This window comes from Oxyura jamaicensis (assembly GCF_011077185.1).
Source record: "Oxyura jamaicensis isolate SHBP4307 breed ruddy duck chromosome Z unlocalized genomic scaffold, BPBGC_Ojam_1.0 oxyZ_random_OJ72400, whole genome shotgun sequence".
Lineage (NCBI taxonomy): Eukaryota > Metazoa > Chordata > Aves > Anseriformes > Anatidae > Oxyura > Oxyura jamaicensis.
In genome coordinates, this window is record NW_023305602.1 from 449,148 (window position 1) to 466,329 (window position 17,182).

A 17,182-nucleotide genomic window follows, 5' to 3' on the forward strand; every position below is an offset into this window, starting at 1 on the left:
CTAAGGATGGATATAATGCTTTAAAGAGAGAGTGAAGGCTTGCAATGCTGTTAAAGGTCAGCATGTTACTAATGTCTGCAAAATGGAGGTTTTTTTTCACCTGATTATTTGCCCATTGAAATTCTGTCGCTCCACAATGTCTGTCAACATGCAGAAACCCCCGTTTCTGTGGGAACTGGCTCAGGCAGGTGAGATATTCCTATTGAGCTGGGGAAAGCATAACTTTCAGAGAAGTTATTTAATGGAAATGTCTCACCTATTTGGCACACTTTGAGACTAGGAAGCCAGAAACTCCAGGAGAAAAAAAAAATAATAATAATAAAAAAAACATTTGTGCTGGTATGAAAATGTGCTGGGGGGGAAATGACAGCACTGCTCATCTGGGGCCACGCAGAAGGGGCCATGCAAATTGCTTCCTTTGCATGTTAATAGCCCCTTTCCAGGAAGCTACCCTCTCAATGCTCTGAATGAACTACATTGTGTCCACAGACACAATGAAGATTTTCATCTGTTCAGCTTCAGGATTATCACCCTGCTGTGCCTTTTCTAGGGTCTCTTTAGAAAAACCTGGAAAACGTTGCCCCAGGAAAACATTGCCTTGGGTGGCTTTGTGCACACTGGGGCATGTGTATTTAGGTCACAAAGCAAGTTTCCATCCAAAATATTTTGGTTAGAAAACATATCCTGCCTTCTCTAGTTGTCACACATAATTGATCACAAAAATGTTTCCTTAGTAATTTAACTGATTTTTGAAATGATTAAAAGCTTTTCAGAAAGTTCATCTCTGCAATTCCAACCTGTTTGATATCAAAGTTTGCTGAAGCCTCAAGAGTCATTCTCTGGCTAAATTTCTTTATTCTTCAGTCAAATGCAAGTCAGAAATCTGAGCAAAGAACATCTGGGTGAAATTTTATACTCAGTTTATGCAAGAGGTTAAATGAGATCTAACGATTCCTTCTAGATCTAAAACCTATTAATTTTCTTTTAATCTAGCCTGAAACACCAGAAGAATGGCTACTTCTCCAGTGTGTTGGCCTTTCCTCTCAAAGTCCGAACTTCAATCAGGGAACATTACAGGTTCTAATAAAAACCACATTGCCTGTAATAGCGGGGAAGAGTGCCGGATCACACACTGAGATTAAGGAGAGACGGGGATAAATTCAGCTCATTGCAAACAGTGGAAATATACTTGCACCAGAATTTGAATTTCTGTTGTGACACATGGCATTTGACCCCTGTTTTTCTAGGTGGCTCCAGGCCCTCTGAAGAGTTCCCCGTTAAAGAGGCATCTGGTATTCAGGGACCGCTATAAATCAGTTTCCTTCTGCATCCTTGTTTCTCCCACTGTCCCCGTGGACCTGCCTCAGCGATAGCGAGTGGCATGGTGGCACAACCCCTTCCCTGTCAGTGCCATGTGTCCCTCGGGCATCTGCTGAACCTCAGTTTCTTTTCCACTTTGCCATCTTGTACACCAGAGACGCTGCTTAGCCTTAGCTATGACTAAATGCAGGTGGTGTGAGTTCACAGGAGCGTCCTCAGGAAGGAGGCCGTGCTATTTATTAACTTAAGACCTTGTGTACTTTATTCGGGATGTCACCTGTGTTGTGTCAGAGGACATGTCCCCCAAAAGAGCTTTGCTTGAAGGTTGTCCTTAATGTTTCCTTTCTCCAGGTAGAGCCTAACTCCACAACCCCTGGCCTGACATACTCCTTTCACTCCCAGCTGTACAACCCAGCACAGAGTTTTTCTCACATCTGGGAAGATATTTGAGAGGTCTGCATCCAGACACTGTATCTGCTCTTGTATTTAGAGAGCAAGCTCTTAAAAGAGGTCCTCCATCTGTTCTGCACTGTACAGTGCACTTGGTGTCATGGTTTATAACCAGTCTCCTAAGTGCTGCCGCAAGACAGATAGTAAATAATTAGATTTCTGATCTAGAGAATGGAGAGACTGCTTTGGTTCAGCCCAATCTCCGAAGTCATTAAGCTCACACTATCTTCATTCCCCCTTGCCTGAGGTTCTAGCCCATTCTCCCACAACTCTTCTTCATTAGCTATTCTTAATAATAATAGTCATAGTCATTGTGGAAAAAAATATCCAAGAAAGCAATTCATCCAATATAACATATCGTGGCAACATAATTTCATGTTAATTGGATGGCTGCTTGGAAGTGTTGGTATTTTGTGGTTTATAATCAATGAATCTGGCCATTCATCAGCGACTCAAGAGATGGATAAAATAAATATTTGGGGTAATTAAATACCATTTGTATGGCAGCTCCTAGGCAGAAAGTATTGCACTAGCTATGAAATGCTACATACTAGGTTTGAGGCTACAACAAAGCATCCCTCTACTAAGGCTAATCCTAATACACCTGAGTTACTTATTCCTTATTTTTAACTCTCTCGTAGTGCTGCTCATCAGGCAGTCTCAGCTGCTTTATGAAACAAACCTTCCCTGCCCTTTCAGCTGGGACATGTCCTGCTGCAGTTCTCACAGTATGAGCAGGCAGCATCTCCTATGGGACTGAGTTCAACATGGCTCCACAAAAAGGAAAGGAACTGGCCCCACAAAGCTGGCTTGAACTATTTAGAAGAACAACATTATTTGGGGAGATTTTCAAAGGGAATATTTATACACCCAAGGCCCATTGATTTTATGTGAGATTTGAGCAGTGAAACACATTTGACATTTTTGAACATCTCTATTTATCTAACCAAGCTACTTCTGTGGAACTAATGATTAGAGAACCCAAGCACCTAATAATCTTCAATGCATCTATCCTTGCTGTACCAATGTTATTTTATGGGTGAAAACTGGAATCACAGAAAGTTACTTGGCCAATTTCATATATACATATATTCAGCCAAAGATAATATTATTGTTATTGATTTCACCAGGTAGAAAAGGAGTGAGAATAATAAATAGCCCGACCCTAAGTGATCTCTTCAAGGTCAGGCAGGAAATCTGTGGCAAGAATTTAAGCCTCAGTCTTCCAAGCTGCAGTCTATTGCCCTGTGTACAGCTTTCTCTTCCTCTGTGCAGGATCATGATGCAACACTGACCTTAAAATTAAAAAGAAAGGAAACAGTCCCTCACTAATTTAAGCTAACTGTTCAGTCTGCACTGAGAGATGGGCTGAGCCCATCTTATTTTAAATTGCTCAGTTGTAACATCTCTGTGCCAGCAGCTGAGGGTACTGACTGTAGACCAGGCATTTCCTAGCTCCCACATCACACTAAAAACCACTTTCCAGAAAGACCCTGGATTATGCAAGAGTCAATGGCTTTGCAAGCATGCATTAAACAAGTGGCAGTCATGAAGAAACAGGTACACAGCATTACGTGACAAATGCTAGGCTCGGTTTGTACCCTGGCAATACTTCAGGCAGTACTGTAACTGTTTGAACTCACCACATCTGGAAACAGCAAACTTATTTATCTAGGACCAGGGTTTTAAAAGTGATTAGGAACTCGACTTTGCTTACAGTTAGAGATAGATGAATAAACAAAACCACATGAATTGCTTATGTATGTGTTGGATGCATTCAACTCTGTTGCCAGAAAGAACTGAAAGACACAGAGTAAAGATGGCATGCAGGAGAGAAAATTTGGAGACCTCATAGTATTTCCTGTTAGTATTTATAAAACATGTCTCTTTTACCCCAATTCTAAGTAACCCACAACCACTGAGTTTTCTGATAGATGTTTCTCCAGTTTCTTTTGTACTAGTTCTTCTCTTTGGCATTCTTTCTTACATTATATTTTGTACCAGATTTATTCTAAAGGCTCTTCTTTCCGGAGTTTTGTACAGGAACCAGCAACACCGGCATTTTGACATGAGGAGGGAGGACGGATTTGTTACAGGCCTTGCCTGTGGATGGCTTGTGTATTTTCATTAAAATATCACTTGGTAAAATACATTATAAAAAAAAAAAAAAAAAAAAAAAAACACACACACACAAAGCAGAAACTAGAAACAAATAAACAAACAAAAAAAAACCAACAGGACTAGGGACAACACCAAGCCCCTCATAACTAATGCATTGTTGACTACGCAGGGGATGTTGGTGCATCACCCAGGAGGCAAGTTCCTCTCTAGGAGCTGGGCTTGGGCTTGATGAGACAACATTTTGGTCTCCTGTGAATATCAGACCAAACTCGCAAGGAACGAGCTTGGAAAGTCTCAAGAAGCAAATTAAATCTGCAAGGTGTGAGCATTAGTCACCTTTACTTTTCTCAACATCAGGTAGAAAAATGGCCTGTACTTTCCTTTTCCCCCAAATGCTTCTCTGAAAGAACATCAAAACATACCTACCATTTTTTAAAGTAATGCCCATGTAACCATAACTACAAGTTCATCAATAGAAAAATACATAATAAATAGCTTGTTATTTCAACTCTTTTGTGAGACAGTTCATTAGAAACTCAATTTGTCTACATGGATTGCACTTATTCAGCTATATTCTAATAAAATGCACATTGTTTCCAGTAAAAGGAATGCATTTGCTATTGATGTGCTATAAACTACTATACAAAGAGGTGTTATTATATCCCTGTGTAATAACAAGCCAATTACAATGATCAGCAAAACCTTTAAAATAAAGTCAGTGCATGAGGAGTGATTATCATAATGCATTCTAACTGTTCAGTGCCATAAATGCTTTGCAATTAATTGTGGAGCGTATCTATAAATGTATTATTAATGCTGTATAAAAACCCATTGACAAACAACCTTTACATTAAAAAAAGATACTAGGATTGTAATGTGTCCCCAAGTTCACCTAGGAGCTTGATCTGTATTTACAAAAGCGGGATTTTTTAATAGGATTACATTTTTTTTATTTCCTCCACTCTTCTCCACTCACTACTTCCATTTTTGCTCCAAACATCACTGAGCAGTGTGAGGGGCCTGTTATCCACCATACTGGATTTTTAGCCCTGTATGCATAATTTTGTGCACAGCTACAGGCTTGCACTGGTATCTTAACCCTGTGACACTGACTGCCCAGCATGCAGGAACGCCAAAGGCACTAACCACAAGAAATGAGCAAATAAAAGCAAATCATAACCTAAGCAGGCAATGCAGGAAGGGTGAGAAGAGAATCAAAGTTACATAATTGATCAAAAGTCATGTGGTAGCTCAGCTGCAGAGAAAAGAACTGATATCAAAACCTCAAGGCAATGAGCTCCCCAGCCTCTCTCCAGTATCTGCTCTAGGCTCTGCTCCTTCTTGTCAGTAAACTATTAGGTTACAGATGCTTTATGAAAAATGTGTAATATGGTTATTTTTTTCTCCCCCCTTTTATTCCCTTACTACTTGGTTTAAAAGGTTGTCCTTAGGATATGTGCTAGAACACAATGTCCTTTGGATCTTTTCCAGTTCCTATTGATGGGCACCCTTCCATCAATTTCAAGCATGATGGAAAGGGCAGACATGAACAAAAATTTGATTTCCCTTATACTCTTTCAGCAGGTAAGCACAGAGTGGAGCACATCATCCTTCAACAGTGTCATCAAATATAAAACACTATCTGCCAGAGCCTTTTCTCTCCCCCAGAATGAAGTTTTACGAGACAGAAGGGAGCACAAATGGGGTCATCCTGGGCTACTTTGAATTAACTGATCCATTTGCATGCAGCACTGCTGGTACTTTCTGCCTGCTTGAAAACAGGGCCCTGTGAACACAATAGGGAATCAGCTCTCAGTAGGGTCATGCAGTCCTGAGTTTCCACAATATACTTGGAGATTTTTCATTTCCCGTTGTCTGCAATCAGTCCCATGACAATCCACAGCTAGAAAGAGAAGACTTCCATGAGTAGTAAAATGCTGCTTCCTGATCAGGCTTATCAGACTGATAAGGTTTAAAGGAAAAACACCACTGTTTTTAACAGATGTTTTGGCCTGGAGTGAAAACCAGTGGACAAATTCCCTTTGCACCCAGTGTCTTTGGGCATTGCTGTAGAGGCTCTGTCACACACAGTGAGACCTAAAGCCCAGCTCTGCCTCTCAAAGACTGTGGCTACACCTGGACTGAGAGGAAAGAAAACCGCCCAAATCTGGGTGAGTTTCTTGATTCTGGACTCAGTGAATCTCTGTTCACATTGGAAGGAAACCAGGAAATAAAGGCCAGAAGATGCCAGAGTGATACTCAAAACTATGGGATATCTAAGGTAGCCCTTGCAGTCCTAGGCCCAGCTTCTTCCCCAGCCCTTGACCAGATGATCAGGGAGGCGAATGCTCTCGAAGGCACCAACATCTCTCCCTCCCAGTACTACAGCACCTCCGACGGCCATTCCTCATGTGCCCACCCTGTCAGTGATACTGTGCTAAGGCTTCTGGGGGTCCTGACACTTCCCCAGCCTCTAAGGCAAGAAGACTTCCTCCCAGAATGATATCAAGGTCTTCTGCATAGGCTCTAGCTTCTACTTTTTCCTTTTGACTCATGAGCTCATCTCTCCTCTCAGTGGATTTTTAACATAGATTATTTTTAAACAGTTGGTCCTTCTCTTTTTCCTTCATGTGGAGCTACTGCAACTCAGCACCACTGAGCTGTTTAATCTTGAACACATCATTAATAAAGAGAAGATATTTGGATTTGGATGTGGGTTGTATTTTTTTTTTTTAATTCCTCCTGCCAGAAAGTTGGAAAACAGTTGATTAACCGTATTTTGGGCAAATCTCAGGAAGAGGAGATGTATGAGACTATGGGATTTAGAAGTACGCTGTGACATGGAGTTAAAAATCTCATTTCAAATTGCAAGGGAAGATAAAGAAGGAGAGACATGCTTTTTAAACTGCTAACTGCTGTGGGCACTGGGGGAAAGGAAGGAGAATATGGCAAGGGTGTAGTAAATATCTTGTCCAGAGGTCTTGAATCCAGGCTCAGAAAATGTGAAGCCAAAGCTGCTACTGTCCAACCAGTAGTCTTATCCTGGGAAGTGCCATGATCACAGCAAAGTCTGGCATGTGCAGTGTGTGACCTTCACAATTCCCTCTTTGTGCCACACCACGCTACTTGAGCTATAAATGGTGAGGGTGAGAGTACTACTGGACTCATGATGATGTTGACAGAGTTAATGGGGGCCCTCAGAATGTGTTCAGGGAAAATCAGCTTGGATCTTTCCCCTCCCATTATCTCACTGTTTTTTTGCCAGTGCTGTCTGCCCACTCATGCTGAATGGGTGGGGGGACCATAAAAGAAAAAAATGAGTAGAAAAATCTGGACAGTCCATGTAAAAGGGGGTTGAATGGATCACCATTTGGAAACAAGACATCCTTCTCTCCAGCATGTGGAATAGGAAGTTAATAAGGAAGGCCAGCAATGATACAAACTGGGAAACTGCTGGTAAAATGTCTTCCAAGGAGCTCAACGTGCCAGGAAAGACACATGGCTCAGGGATAAGAAAGAGATAAGATGTACAAAGGTACAACTCTGATCTGTGCATAGTCTCAAATGTCACGACTTCTCGCATGTTGGAATAGCCTAACCTCTAGCAGTGCACGAGGGGAGATGCTGAGCTCTGCCAAGAATACCATATCTTTACTTATCCTTAACTCTCTTCTTCACACCTTCCTGCTGGGCAGTCAGACCTATTCCTTGCAAAGCATTTCCAGAGAAGAAGAAAATCATTCCATGTGGTTTTGTTATAGCTGCGTAAAGCCAAACTGAACTGACGACATCCAGACTTGCCTATTTTCAGCACCTAAACAGGCCTGGATCTGGCTAGTACCCAGATAGGAAGCTTCATGAGAGGTTGTAACCATCAGCATGAGCTGCAGAATTCTGAATATTTAAATGGAAAATAGCTAAATGCCAAACAGTTAGTGGGACCTGGGGCTGTGTTTGTCACAGATAAGCCCTGCCAGCTGTAGCAGAGATCTAGCAAGAGTTAGAAATGCCACAGATGAAATAAGAAATAGATCCAGACTTTTGCCCCAGAAGGAAAATAGGCCTTAGAAACTGCAGAGAAGCCATTCTGGTCCCACCATCATTGCTAAGCTGATAGAAGGGAATAAAAAGAAACAGACCATAGTGCATGAGCAAGGCGCCACAGTTTTGCTCCTTATTGTGAGTGGACATTTTGCTTTGAAGCTGAAATAAACCATAGCCAAGCAGATAATTTCAGAGCCCGCACACTGAATAACAGCTAGAGAAATGATGCAAGTCAGTTGAAATATGACAGTCTAAACCTTCCAGCAGCTGCTATCATGTTCCCTAAACAGCAGACAAAAAAAAAAAGACATAAAAAGACACTGCACATGCCTTCCCTGAAACATACACAAACAAATTTGCTTGCAAGCACATACAAACACAAAGGATTTTGTACATTTGTGAAGTCTTGCATGCAGAAAACACTGCAATGTGATGAAGCGCAGCCTCTCTTGTAAATCTCTCAGCTCCCTCTCTGCAGGACACTGCAGCCTTTCAACTCTAAACCACTTTGGACTTTGGCTTTTTTATTTTCTTTAGTCCAGGAACCTGCTGTATGTCTTTCATAAAATACAGAAGGACTCAGAAACAACTGTGAAGTGTTTCTGGGTAGAGAGGTTACCACTGAGCCTGGGTAGCACACTGTGTGCACCTTTGCATGCCTTCCTTTATGGACCTTCCCTTGTCCTTTGAGAGGAATGTGGAGGCAATGGCACATCTAAGCATCACTAATGGAGTGCAACTAGAGTAGCAGGAGAGTCCTTTCCTTTTAAAAAATGTTACTCCCAGAAGAAGCTAGTGGGACCTAGGGGCTGCATTTATCATAGGTTAACCCTACCAGCTGCAGCAGGAGTTGTCTAGTGAGAGCTAGAGATATTGCAGATAAAATAAGAAATAGCTCCAAACTTTTGCCCCAAACCACAGAACAGACTTGAGATCTTTCCCTAAATTTGCAAAACTTTAAGTCACTGATAGCTACAGACTATTTTTAGAGCTGAGCACAAGACAAAGAAATAAGAAAAATAATCAACAGCAATGAAATGAAAATTCTATCAGGTTAATTGGGATTTGTCTGGATACATTGAGAATGTAATATGGAATTAAAACTTACACCCCTAAAAACATGTGTGACAACCTAACCTATGGCAAAGTACTTTCTATGGAGTCAAACTAAAATTTGGGTAACACAAAGGCCAACAAAAGTTTTTAAGATATACTCAATAAAACTAGAGTTACACTCTGATGCAATCCTTTTCAATAAATCTGGCATTATTTACATTTGCCTAATCTCACAGGAACTAGAAATGACTGTATTTTCAGTACATTTCTCTTGGGAAACAGCCTAAAGGATTGCATTCTTTGTCTTGCTCCTAGACCAATATGGGGATTAACAAACAGAATAATAAAAACAGCAAAACTAATAAGGGGCACTCAGTATTTTCGTTTTGTTAGGTTGAGTGAAATTTGTGCCAAGCAACATTTTGAATTCTTCCCCAAATCTAGATGGTCTAATACACTAAATTCATGCTCACACACACTAAATGCCAACAAACCAACTTCTGGTTCAACTAAGAATCAGGACACAGAAGGGATTAAAGACCAGTGAAACCCAGACTGCAGAAAAAGGGGGAAAAAGGCTGAGCAGAATCTCTCTTTGTTGTCATTGTTGTTGGAGTAAATTCCAGACTCCTATCAGGTTTGGGTTTTAGAAGAACTGACTGGGAAAGTCAAGGATTCACGCTTCAGCAAAGTGCAGGTATTTGCCCTTGTATAAAACACAACCTCACATCCTCAAGAACACCACTCACCATTTCCAGTAACAGCCTCCTGGCAAGCTGCAGGTTCAAACAGCATTGCATCCTCTCTTTAATATCTGGCACCAAAATTCCCCACGAGCCAAAAGACAGAAGCGTATTCAGAGTAAGTGCTCTGAGCAGACTGCAGACCTGTGCTGTGCAGAAGAGATGCTTCATCTACCAAGCTCTCCCCTTCCCTTATGTCCCATCCCTATACATTGACGGGGTATAATAAGCTACAACTTAAGTTTCTTTGTTGTTGAAGTTGACCTTTATCTTGCAGCCCTAATGAAGTCTTTTGATGTGCTCCTAAGATACACAGCCTCCTTTTTAGCATTCTATTTGCTGTGTCTGCTTTAACCAGTGGGCTCACAAAGAACATAAGTTTTCATGCAATGCCTCCCTTGGGTTCCAATTGTTCTTTTCTCCCATAGTTGTCCTTGAGTCATGCCATTTTGAAACATCCCCAACCCACAAGCAGCCTGTCAGTGGGGAATTAGGACAACGTATCTTTCACAACAATGATGAGCACACCCGCTTGGCCCCTGCATTATGATCACCACCAACAGGAGCAATACTACTGGTGTGATGGATAATGCGGAATCAAACCGCCACCCAAGTCCTGTGAGGTTGAAACCACCCCTCCTTAAAGCAGCTGCTCTTAGCAAGTGTTTGAAAACCCTCCCCAGAAAGCCAGATGTGTTCTCTATTAGTGATTTGTATTAAAAAAAAAAAAAAAAAAAAAAAAAGAGTGATTGGAAGCTACATACCCTGTAGGCGCACTAAGCAAATTGGCCAGTCTAATTATTATTTTTGGTATGTCTAATTAAATAGACAAAAGGCCCTCTCTTCACTCTTGCTGTGGGCAGGAGCTCCACTGGAATGTGCATAATGTCCCCTCATTTGCCCAGGCAGATGAGCCTTTCCCTTTTCCCCTAGGAGATCTGCATTGACAACTGCCCATGGCTTACCAACACTTACCCAGACACAGAGCCAGATCTTCAGAGGGGAGGGAAAAGGGGGCAAATTAATCCCGTTCTGTTAAAAACCACTGGACGATGCTGTGTTATATATCATGCCTTTGTTAGGTTAGAAGTGTGCTATGGCCCTTGCTAGCAGAACTTGCCATCACAGAGCCTGTCAAACATTTTCTGCACACTGCTGGCCAAATTCCCCTGAATTTACTTTATTGGGACTCCAAAAGCGCCATATTTATCCCTGGGTTTTCTGACATTTTTCCAGCATCCAGCTTTTGACCTGCTCTGCAATTACACGGCACCACAGACCTTCCTTACAGAGCCTCTGCCAACCTGCTGGTTTCACCACTCTGTGACACCAGCCCTTTAACTATGAGCTATGTACAAAGTCTTCCATGACTTGAGTCACTGAAGAGTTTCAGCCCCACACTGACACAGTCAAATCCCCTGGAATCCAAAGCTTTCAACTGAAAAAGCACACAATTTCAGGGCCTTTTGTCTGCAAAGTGTTTTGCTCCTTTTAAATAGTTGGTGCTGGTGATTTCCACTAATGCCAACACAAAGATAGTAGTCACATAAGTGAGGAAGAGTTTATGTCCATGGTGGAAATTAAAGAATTTTCATACATTTCAGAGCCAGATCATTAATAAATGACAAAATCTACTCCCATGTTTATATGATACAGAAGCACTAGTGTTTTTACTGCATATATGGACAAAAGCTTCTTTTTTGTCACTCAAAAAGACAGGGATAGAGAAGTATCATGTCATTATATGTATATATATGTATGTATAGAAATGTACTGATACAAGAAAATAAATAGAATAACTTGTCCTGCATAACTGACCATCTTATGGGTCAAGTATCACAAAATCAGTTTTGTCAGAAAACCTTTCACAGAAAACATCTTATTACTTGTGATCCATTGAGTAGTTACTTAGCAAAGCCTTCCAAATCCGCCATGCAGCATGGAAAAGCAAAAGACTAGATCCTGATTCTAGCTACACCTGTGAAAATCCTGAATAACTCCCCAGTACTAAGAGAAGTCGTCAGCTTCCACAACAGGTTTATCCACATAAGCTGATAAAGGTGCAGAAAACTCCTCAAAATTTACTTTTCCAAAAACAGAGTTGCTTCAGTTCAAGCAGAAACAACATGGTCAGATAAAATGTAAAATATCTGCTTTATCCTAATGAAATTACACACCTCTGCAGCTTGTCCTAACATAGGTTTGAGAAACCTATGTTGCCGTCACTGCTGTTAAACTTTGTTAAGTCAGTGCCTGATGCTTCACTTCTTAACAAGGCAGTTATTTGTTTCCCAGGCAATTGCTGGCACCTGCCTGCCTTTTAAAATCAGATAATAATTGAGTAAAGTGAGATGAAGTAAAGGAGATTTAATAAATAGAATCTTTGCTGCAGAGGGAATTTCTGTGGCAGTGATTACGTTACTAATTGATCAGAACATTGCCTGAGAGAAGCCAGAGACAACAATTAAACTTAGCAGTGTGGCTGAAAGCAATGCAGTTAACTACCTCCTCGGCTTTCGCTGTCCGCTGGTTTCACCTGGATTGGTCTGTTCATCTGTAAAAGAAAGCAAAGAGAGACAGATATTTAGCAATGGAATCAAACCTTGTTATACAGAGCCTTGCTTTGTATTTTACTGTGCATCACAGTTAGCATCAGAATAGACTCCATGAGGAGGGAAAATAGCAATTAGTAAGCAAAGAAATGACAACAGAGCACAGGCTGCTTGGGCAGCTTCTTGGTCTGAGGTGAATCAGTGTCACCCCATTTACCTAACAGGGGCTCTGCTGAATCACACCAGGTGAGGGATCACACAGGTCATGAAATTTTAAGTGTAACTTTTTAAATTTCTAATAGTTCCTTCTGGAAACACTGTGTCAGAACAGAAGTACTTTGTTAGAACATAGGGTTCAGTGAAACTTTAATTGCAAAGGTTTCTTGAGATTGTCATGGTGAAAAGAAAATGGGAAAGTGAATTTCACCTCAACTACTGGCTCAGTAGGACAGTCAGTTGTATGACTATCAGAGTTATACCAGGGGAATGAGACTTAGATCTGGCTTGTCCACATGCCATGGAAATGCTGGGTGTTGAGGATTTTTTTGAGAGGGTGGGTATAGTATGCAAGTCAAAACCTCTCCCTGTTTTGATTTTTCAGATGTCTTTTTCCTTTCTCACATCAGAACACAAGCACATATAAAAACCTTGCCATTGTGCTGTGAATATGATTTATGTTCTCTGACTTATCCCTGTTACTCTGTCTCTGTAAGAGAAGCACTGGGGACCATCACTGTCACCGGTGTTAGGCGAGGTGCAGAGCACAGCCACCTCCTCTGGCCACTTGGGCCCAGCCCAGCTCCTGCCCAGCTGCTGGGGCCCAGCCCGGTGCTGGGGACCAGGGTCTCTGCCCAGGCCAGGGGATGTGGCTGCCACTTTCCCTTTTGCAGGCCCAGCAGGTAGCAAAGCTGGGCACGTACCCCAGAGACACATGGACGCATGCGGACAGACAGGACGCTGACACGGCCAGTCACACGGGCTGCCCAGCCAAGGGCTGCCTTCAGCAGCACTTCTGCACCATGCTCACGTACGCACAGACACAGCCAGCTGAGCACCCTTGCTTGGACCCAGGCCCCTTGCCCACTTCACAGGTCACCTCCTCGCCGGCTGGTCCAGCTTGAAGCTTGCTGGCGAATGCACATGCACACCCCGTGGGCACCATGCTGGGGGAGATGCAGATGCTCGGCCCCCAGCAGCCAGCCCCAGGCTCAGGGGCTGTGTCCCCCATGGCTGCAGAGCTCTGCTGTTTCTGTGCCCTCCCAGTCTGGGCCCCCTGGTTCCCGTCTTATCAGCTGCAAAAACTAATCTTCCTCAAAGTGGACCTGTAGTTTGATAGCCTGCCTGTGAACTAGTGTGACTGGGAGGTTTGTCACTTGTCATTGTCTCCCCACTTAGAAGTCCTGGATCAGATAACCCTGCTGGAATCCCGCCTCCCTTTCTAATTATCCCTTGTTGCCTTGGAAAAGGTCCTTGACTAGACACCCTCCTTCTACATACCCTTACACCCAGAGCTGCTCACTCTCAGGAGAAAGGGGCAGCAGATGTCCATGACCATCTTAACTGGTGGTGCCTAACATGACATGGGTGTCTGATGCACAGGGTGAGAATATTCCCCTCCTGTTAATAGCTAGGGATGCAGATTGGATCGGAAACTGCTGAGATTTTCTTCTGAAAGCCTCTCCCTGCCCTTCCTCCATGTCACTTAAAGCAATACAAACACTATGTGGATGAACTACTCAAAATATTTTTTCTGTATAACCACCACTGAGTGGATTGAAATTATCCTTAGGTTTGGCAGCTATGGAAAGGGTAAGCTCAAACAGGCATCACAAGGAGCAGGAATTCTGATGGCAATGGAAATCTTCCTAACAAAGACCAAAAAATTGCTGATAAGTGTCACAAGATGCTTCCCTCACCTCAAAACAAACAAACAAACAAACAAGAGGCAGATGGGGGTTAAATTGAATATGCATACTTTACAGAGACTGATGTCCCCCACAGGGATCCCACAATAATTGTGGCAAGTCCAGTAAAGCTATTCTGGCTGTCAGGCAGAATACAAAGGTTCTCAGAGCTGCCCTCCATGTCTTGCCTGCAAAAATCATTGACCATAGCCACCCCTGTGCTCTCAGACACTGGGGCTAAAAGCCACAGCCCTGCTGAAGCTTTGTGCTGGAGTCAGGGTTTAGCCTGCAGATGCAGGGATTATAAATTTTATTCCTGATTCTTCCCAATCCCAGACAGGTATTGATCTGAATCATCGTCTTTTCTCTAGAAAACATTGGAAAAATTAATCTTATATCTCTTGGCTTTCAATGAAGGACTTGCAAGCTTTTTAGTTGTCATATCCTGTATCTAGTTAGTACTGCTATTTAATATCTAAATATTTTACTACTCATATTCTAGCATCTCTATGCTTCTTCTCCAGTGTTTCCATTACCTTGGAGAACAGTAGGGGTGATTCTGCCCTTCCCTTATCTGTGGCTAATTGCAGTTGGACAGCAAAGTTGTTAGGTTTCTTTTTTCTATTTTTCCTATTTTTTTTTTAAGTAGTTCATAATCATTTAGATTTATTATAATTGCTCTGCACACATATTTAGTAATAAAAATTTATCAAACTGGCTGACAAGTAGGTTAAGATGATGGAGAGCCTAGCAGATCCTGCTGCATTGTTGTCTCAAGAGGAAAATGTACTTAGCCATAAACTGACTACAGTTAGATTCACACTTGGAAAAAGAAGGATCAATGGCTCCAGACACTACTGAGCAATTTCTGTTCTCCTGTATGCCTGTATCCTCTAAAAAGCTCCAGACATTTTAAGTGCTAAAACCAGCAAAGAATCTGGTACTGGATAAACCTTGTATCAGACCCTGCTTCTGCAACTATAAAGATCTGTCGTTCACACACGTATCATAAGATACTATCAGGGCCGGAGGCAATGTATCTGGCATCAGCAGGACAGACAGCCTGCCATAGCTCTCCTGTAACCACATGTGAGTAGCTAGCTGCTATAGACATTTAAAGATCTGTTAAACATTGGCAATGAGTGTGATTTATGTCATATAAGTAAAAATGTCTAAAATGTGTGATTTTAGGCCACTCCTCAGACTGGTGTCTGAGATGAATGTGATGAATAGTTCTCTGCAGTGCTTGTTCCTCTCCACTGATCACAAAGGTAGTCTATGCAGGAAGGTTAGAGTTAGGTGAGATGAACCACATCTTAGTCCCCATACACAGGATAATAAAGCTGAATACACCCTCTTTATCCCTGCTCTGATTTCCCCCATTGTAACTGGTTTGTGTTTACAGCAGGTTGGTGTTGACATCATCCACATACCAAGGTCCGACTCCAGAGCTGTTAACTGACAGCTGCACTCACTTTCTATATATGGGTTCCTACTGTGGATACAATGGCTAATCTAACTTCAGTGGTGAGAGGAGGTCCCTGCTGCTTATGCCAAAACAGCCAGAACTTGCATCCCAGGCAATCAGAAAGAGAAACAGTCACATGAGCTAAGAATTTAGAAGAGGTGTGCTAACGGCTGCAAAAATCACTGCTGAACTCAAGTAAACTTTGGATCCAGCCTTTGGAAGAACTGGAAATAGCTCTTCCTACTTGTGAAGAGCTGGATGTGGTCAGTTTGCCATCAGGCAAAGACCATCACCCCCCAGCAAAATGAGAGGAGATGATATCTGGTAACTTATTTTTTGAGATTGGAGCATGAGGGAGGAGAAGAAGAGAATCTCTGAGAAAAGGAAAAATAGAGGGAGGGAATGGGTATCCAACAGATGAAGAAAAAAAAAAATGAGGAAATTAATAAGTAAAAGGCTAGTGTAATTTCATGTACACTATGATTTATACACTTGACAATTTCTTTATAGACCGAAGAGAAAGTGCTGCATGCACGGAGCCCATAATACAAATTGAGATCATCTTGACATGAAAGGCACCAATTATAGGGAGAAACATTGAGAGAAAAATAATTAAGTTTCTGCTCTCTGTTTATGGAACTTTTTTTTTTTCCCTTTCCTTTCACAGCCACTCTGGGAGCAAGCAGGTGGCATGGGGAGCAGAAAAAGTCTAAGTGGCAGAAAGAGGTACCTTACCCAGTCTGGGGAAGCACCTGCCTGGAGAGAAGGGATTTCAGAGGTTCAAGCTCTCTACTTATTCTTCAGCTGAGAACTGTCATGGTTTTAATGCAAAGAAACCAAATTTTTTACTCCAAAGCACAGTCCCCTGAATAGTCTTTCGAGGAATAATGGTAGAGATAACTTTAATATCTGTCCTACCTTGGTGCACCCTTAGAGTTTGATAGGAGAAAGGAGTCCTATGGCATTCAACTGGGCTCACAACAGGAGGAAAATGTGTTGGAGTAAATGAGGTTGTGTAATGCCATCTTTGCCCTGAACTGGAAAGGATGGTGACCCCAAATTACTGCTTTCAAATGCCTTCTAAGGGAATAGTTCATGTCATTACACTGCAGATAGACAGTGCCACTTAGTGAAGATGCCTCTTCTCGGTTTTGTGAGAATTTGAACCCAGAATTGGTAGACTTACTTTTGAGAAAGCCAGCACATGCAGCCTTAAAAACACCGTGTCTCAGTGTCTAAAGCACAGTTTCTCCAGCCTTTGGGAAGGATCCATCATGTGCTTTACATTCACCCTACTACATGGAGCACAACTTAGGCTGGTATCCAACACCTAGTACCTGCTGGGTCTGGCTGTGTATATAAGGGATTTGTGTTACATTTTACTCCTGTCTCAGGAAATCCAAGGCAGACACCAATGAAACTTCTCTTCCATATTGTCCTGGTTTCAGTTAGGACAGAGTTATTTTTCCTCCTAGTTGCTGGTAGGGTGCTATGTTTTGGATTAGGATGAGAAGAGTGCTGATA

The 17,182-nt window shown here is 42.1% G+C and overlaps 1 protein-coding gene across 1 annotated transcript in view; it reads right to left on the reverse strand.

The window, feature by feature from the left end:
• The window catches only part of LOC118158714 (CUGBP Elav-like family member 4), a 926,766-nt gene that overhangs the window by 429,093 nt on the left and 480,491 nt on the right, over positions 1-17,182 (reverse strand). The window contains exon 3 of the mRNA XM_035313400.1: positions 12,240-12,288. Within this exon, the coding sequence (XP_035169291.1) occupies positions 12,240-12,288 (49 nt within the window). The remainder of the gene's footprint in view (positions 1-12,239; positions 12,289-17,182) is intronic.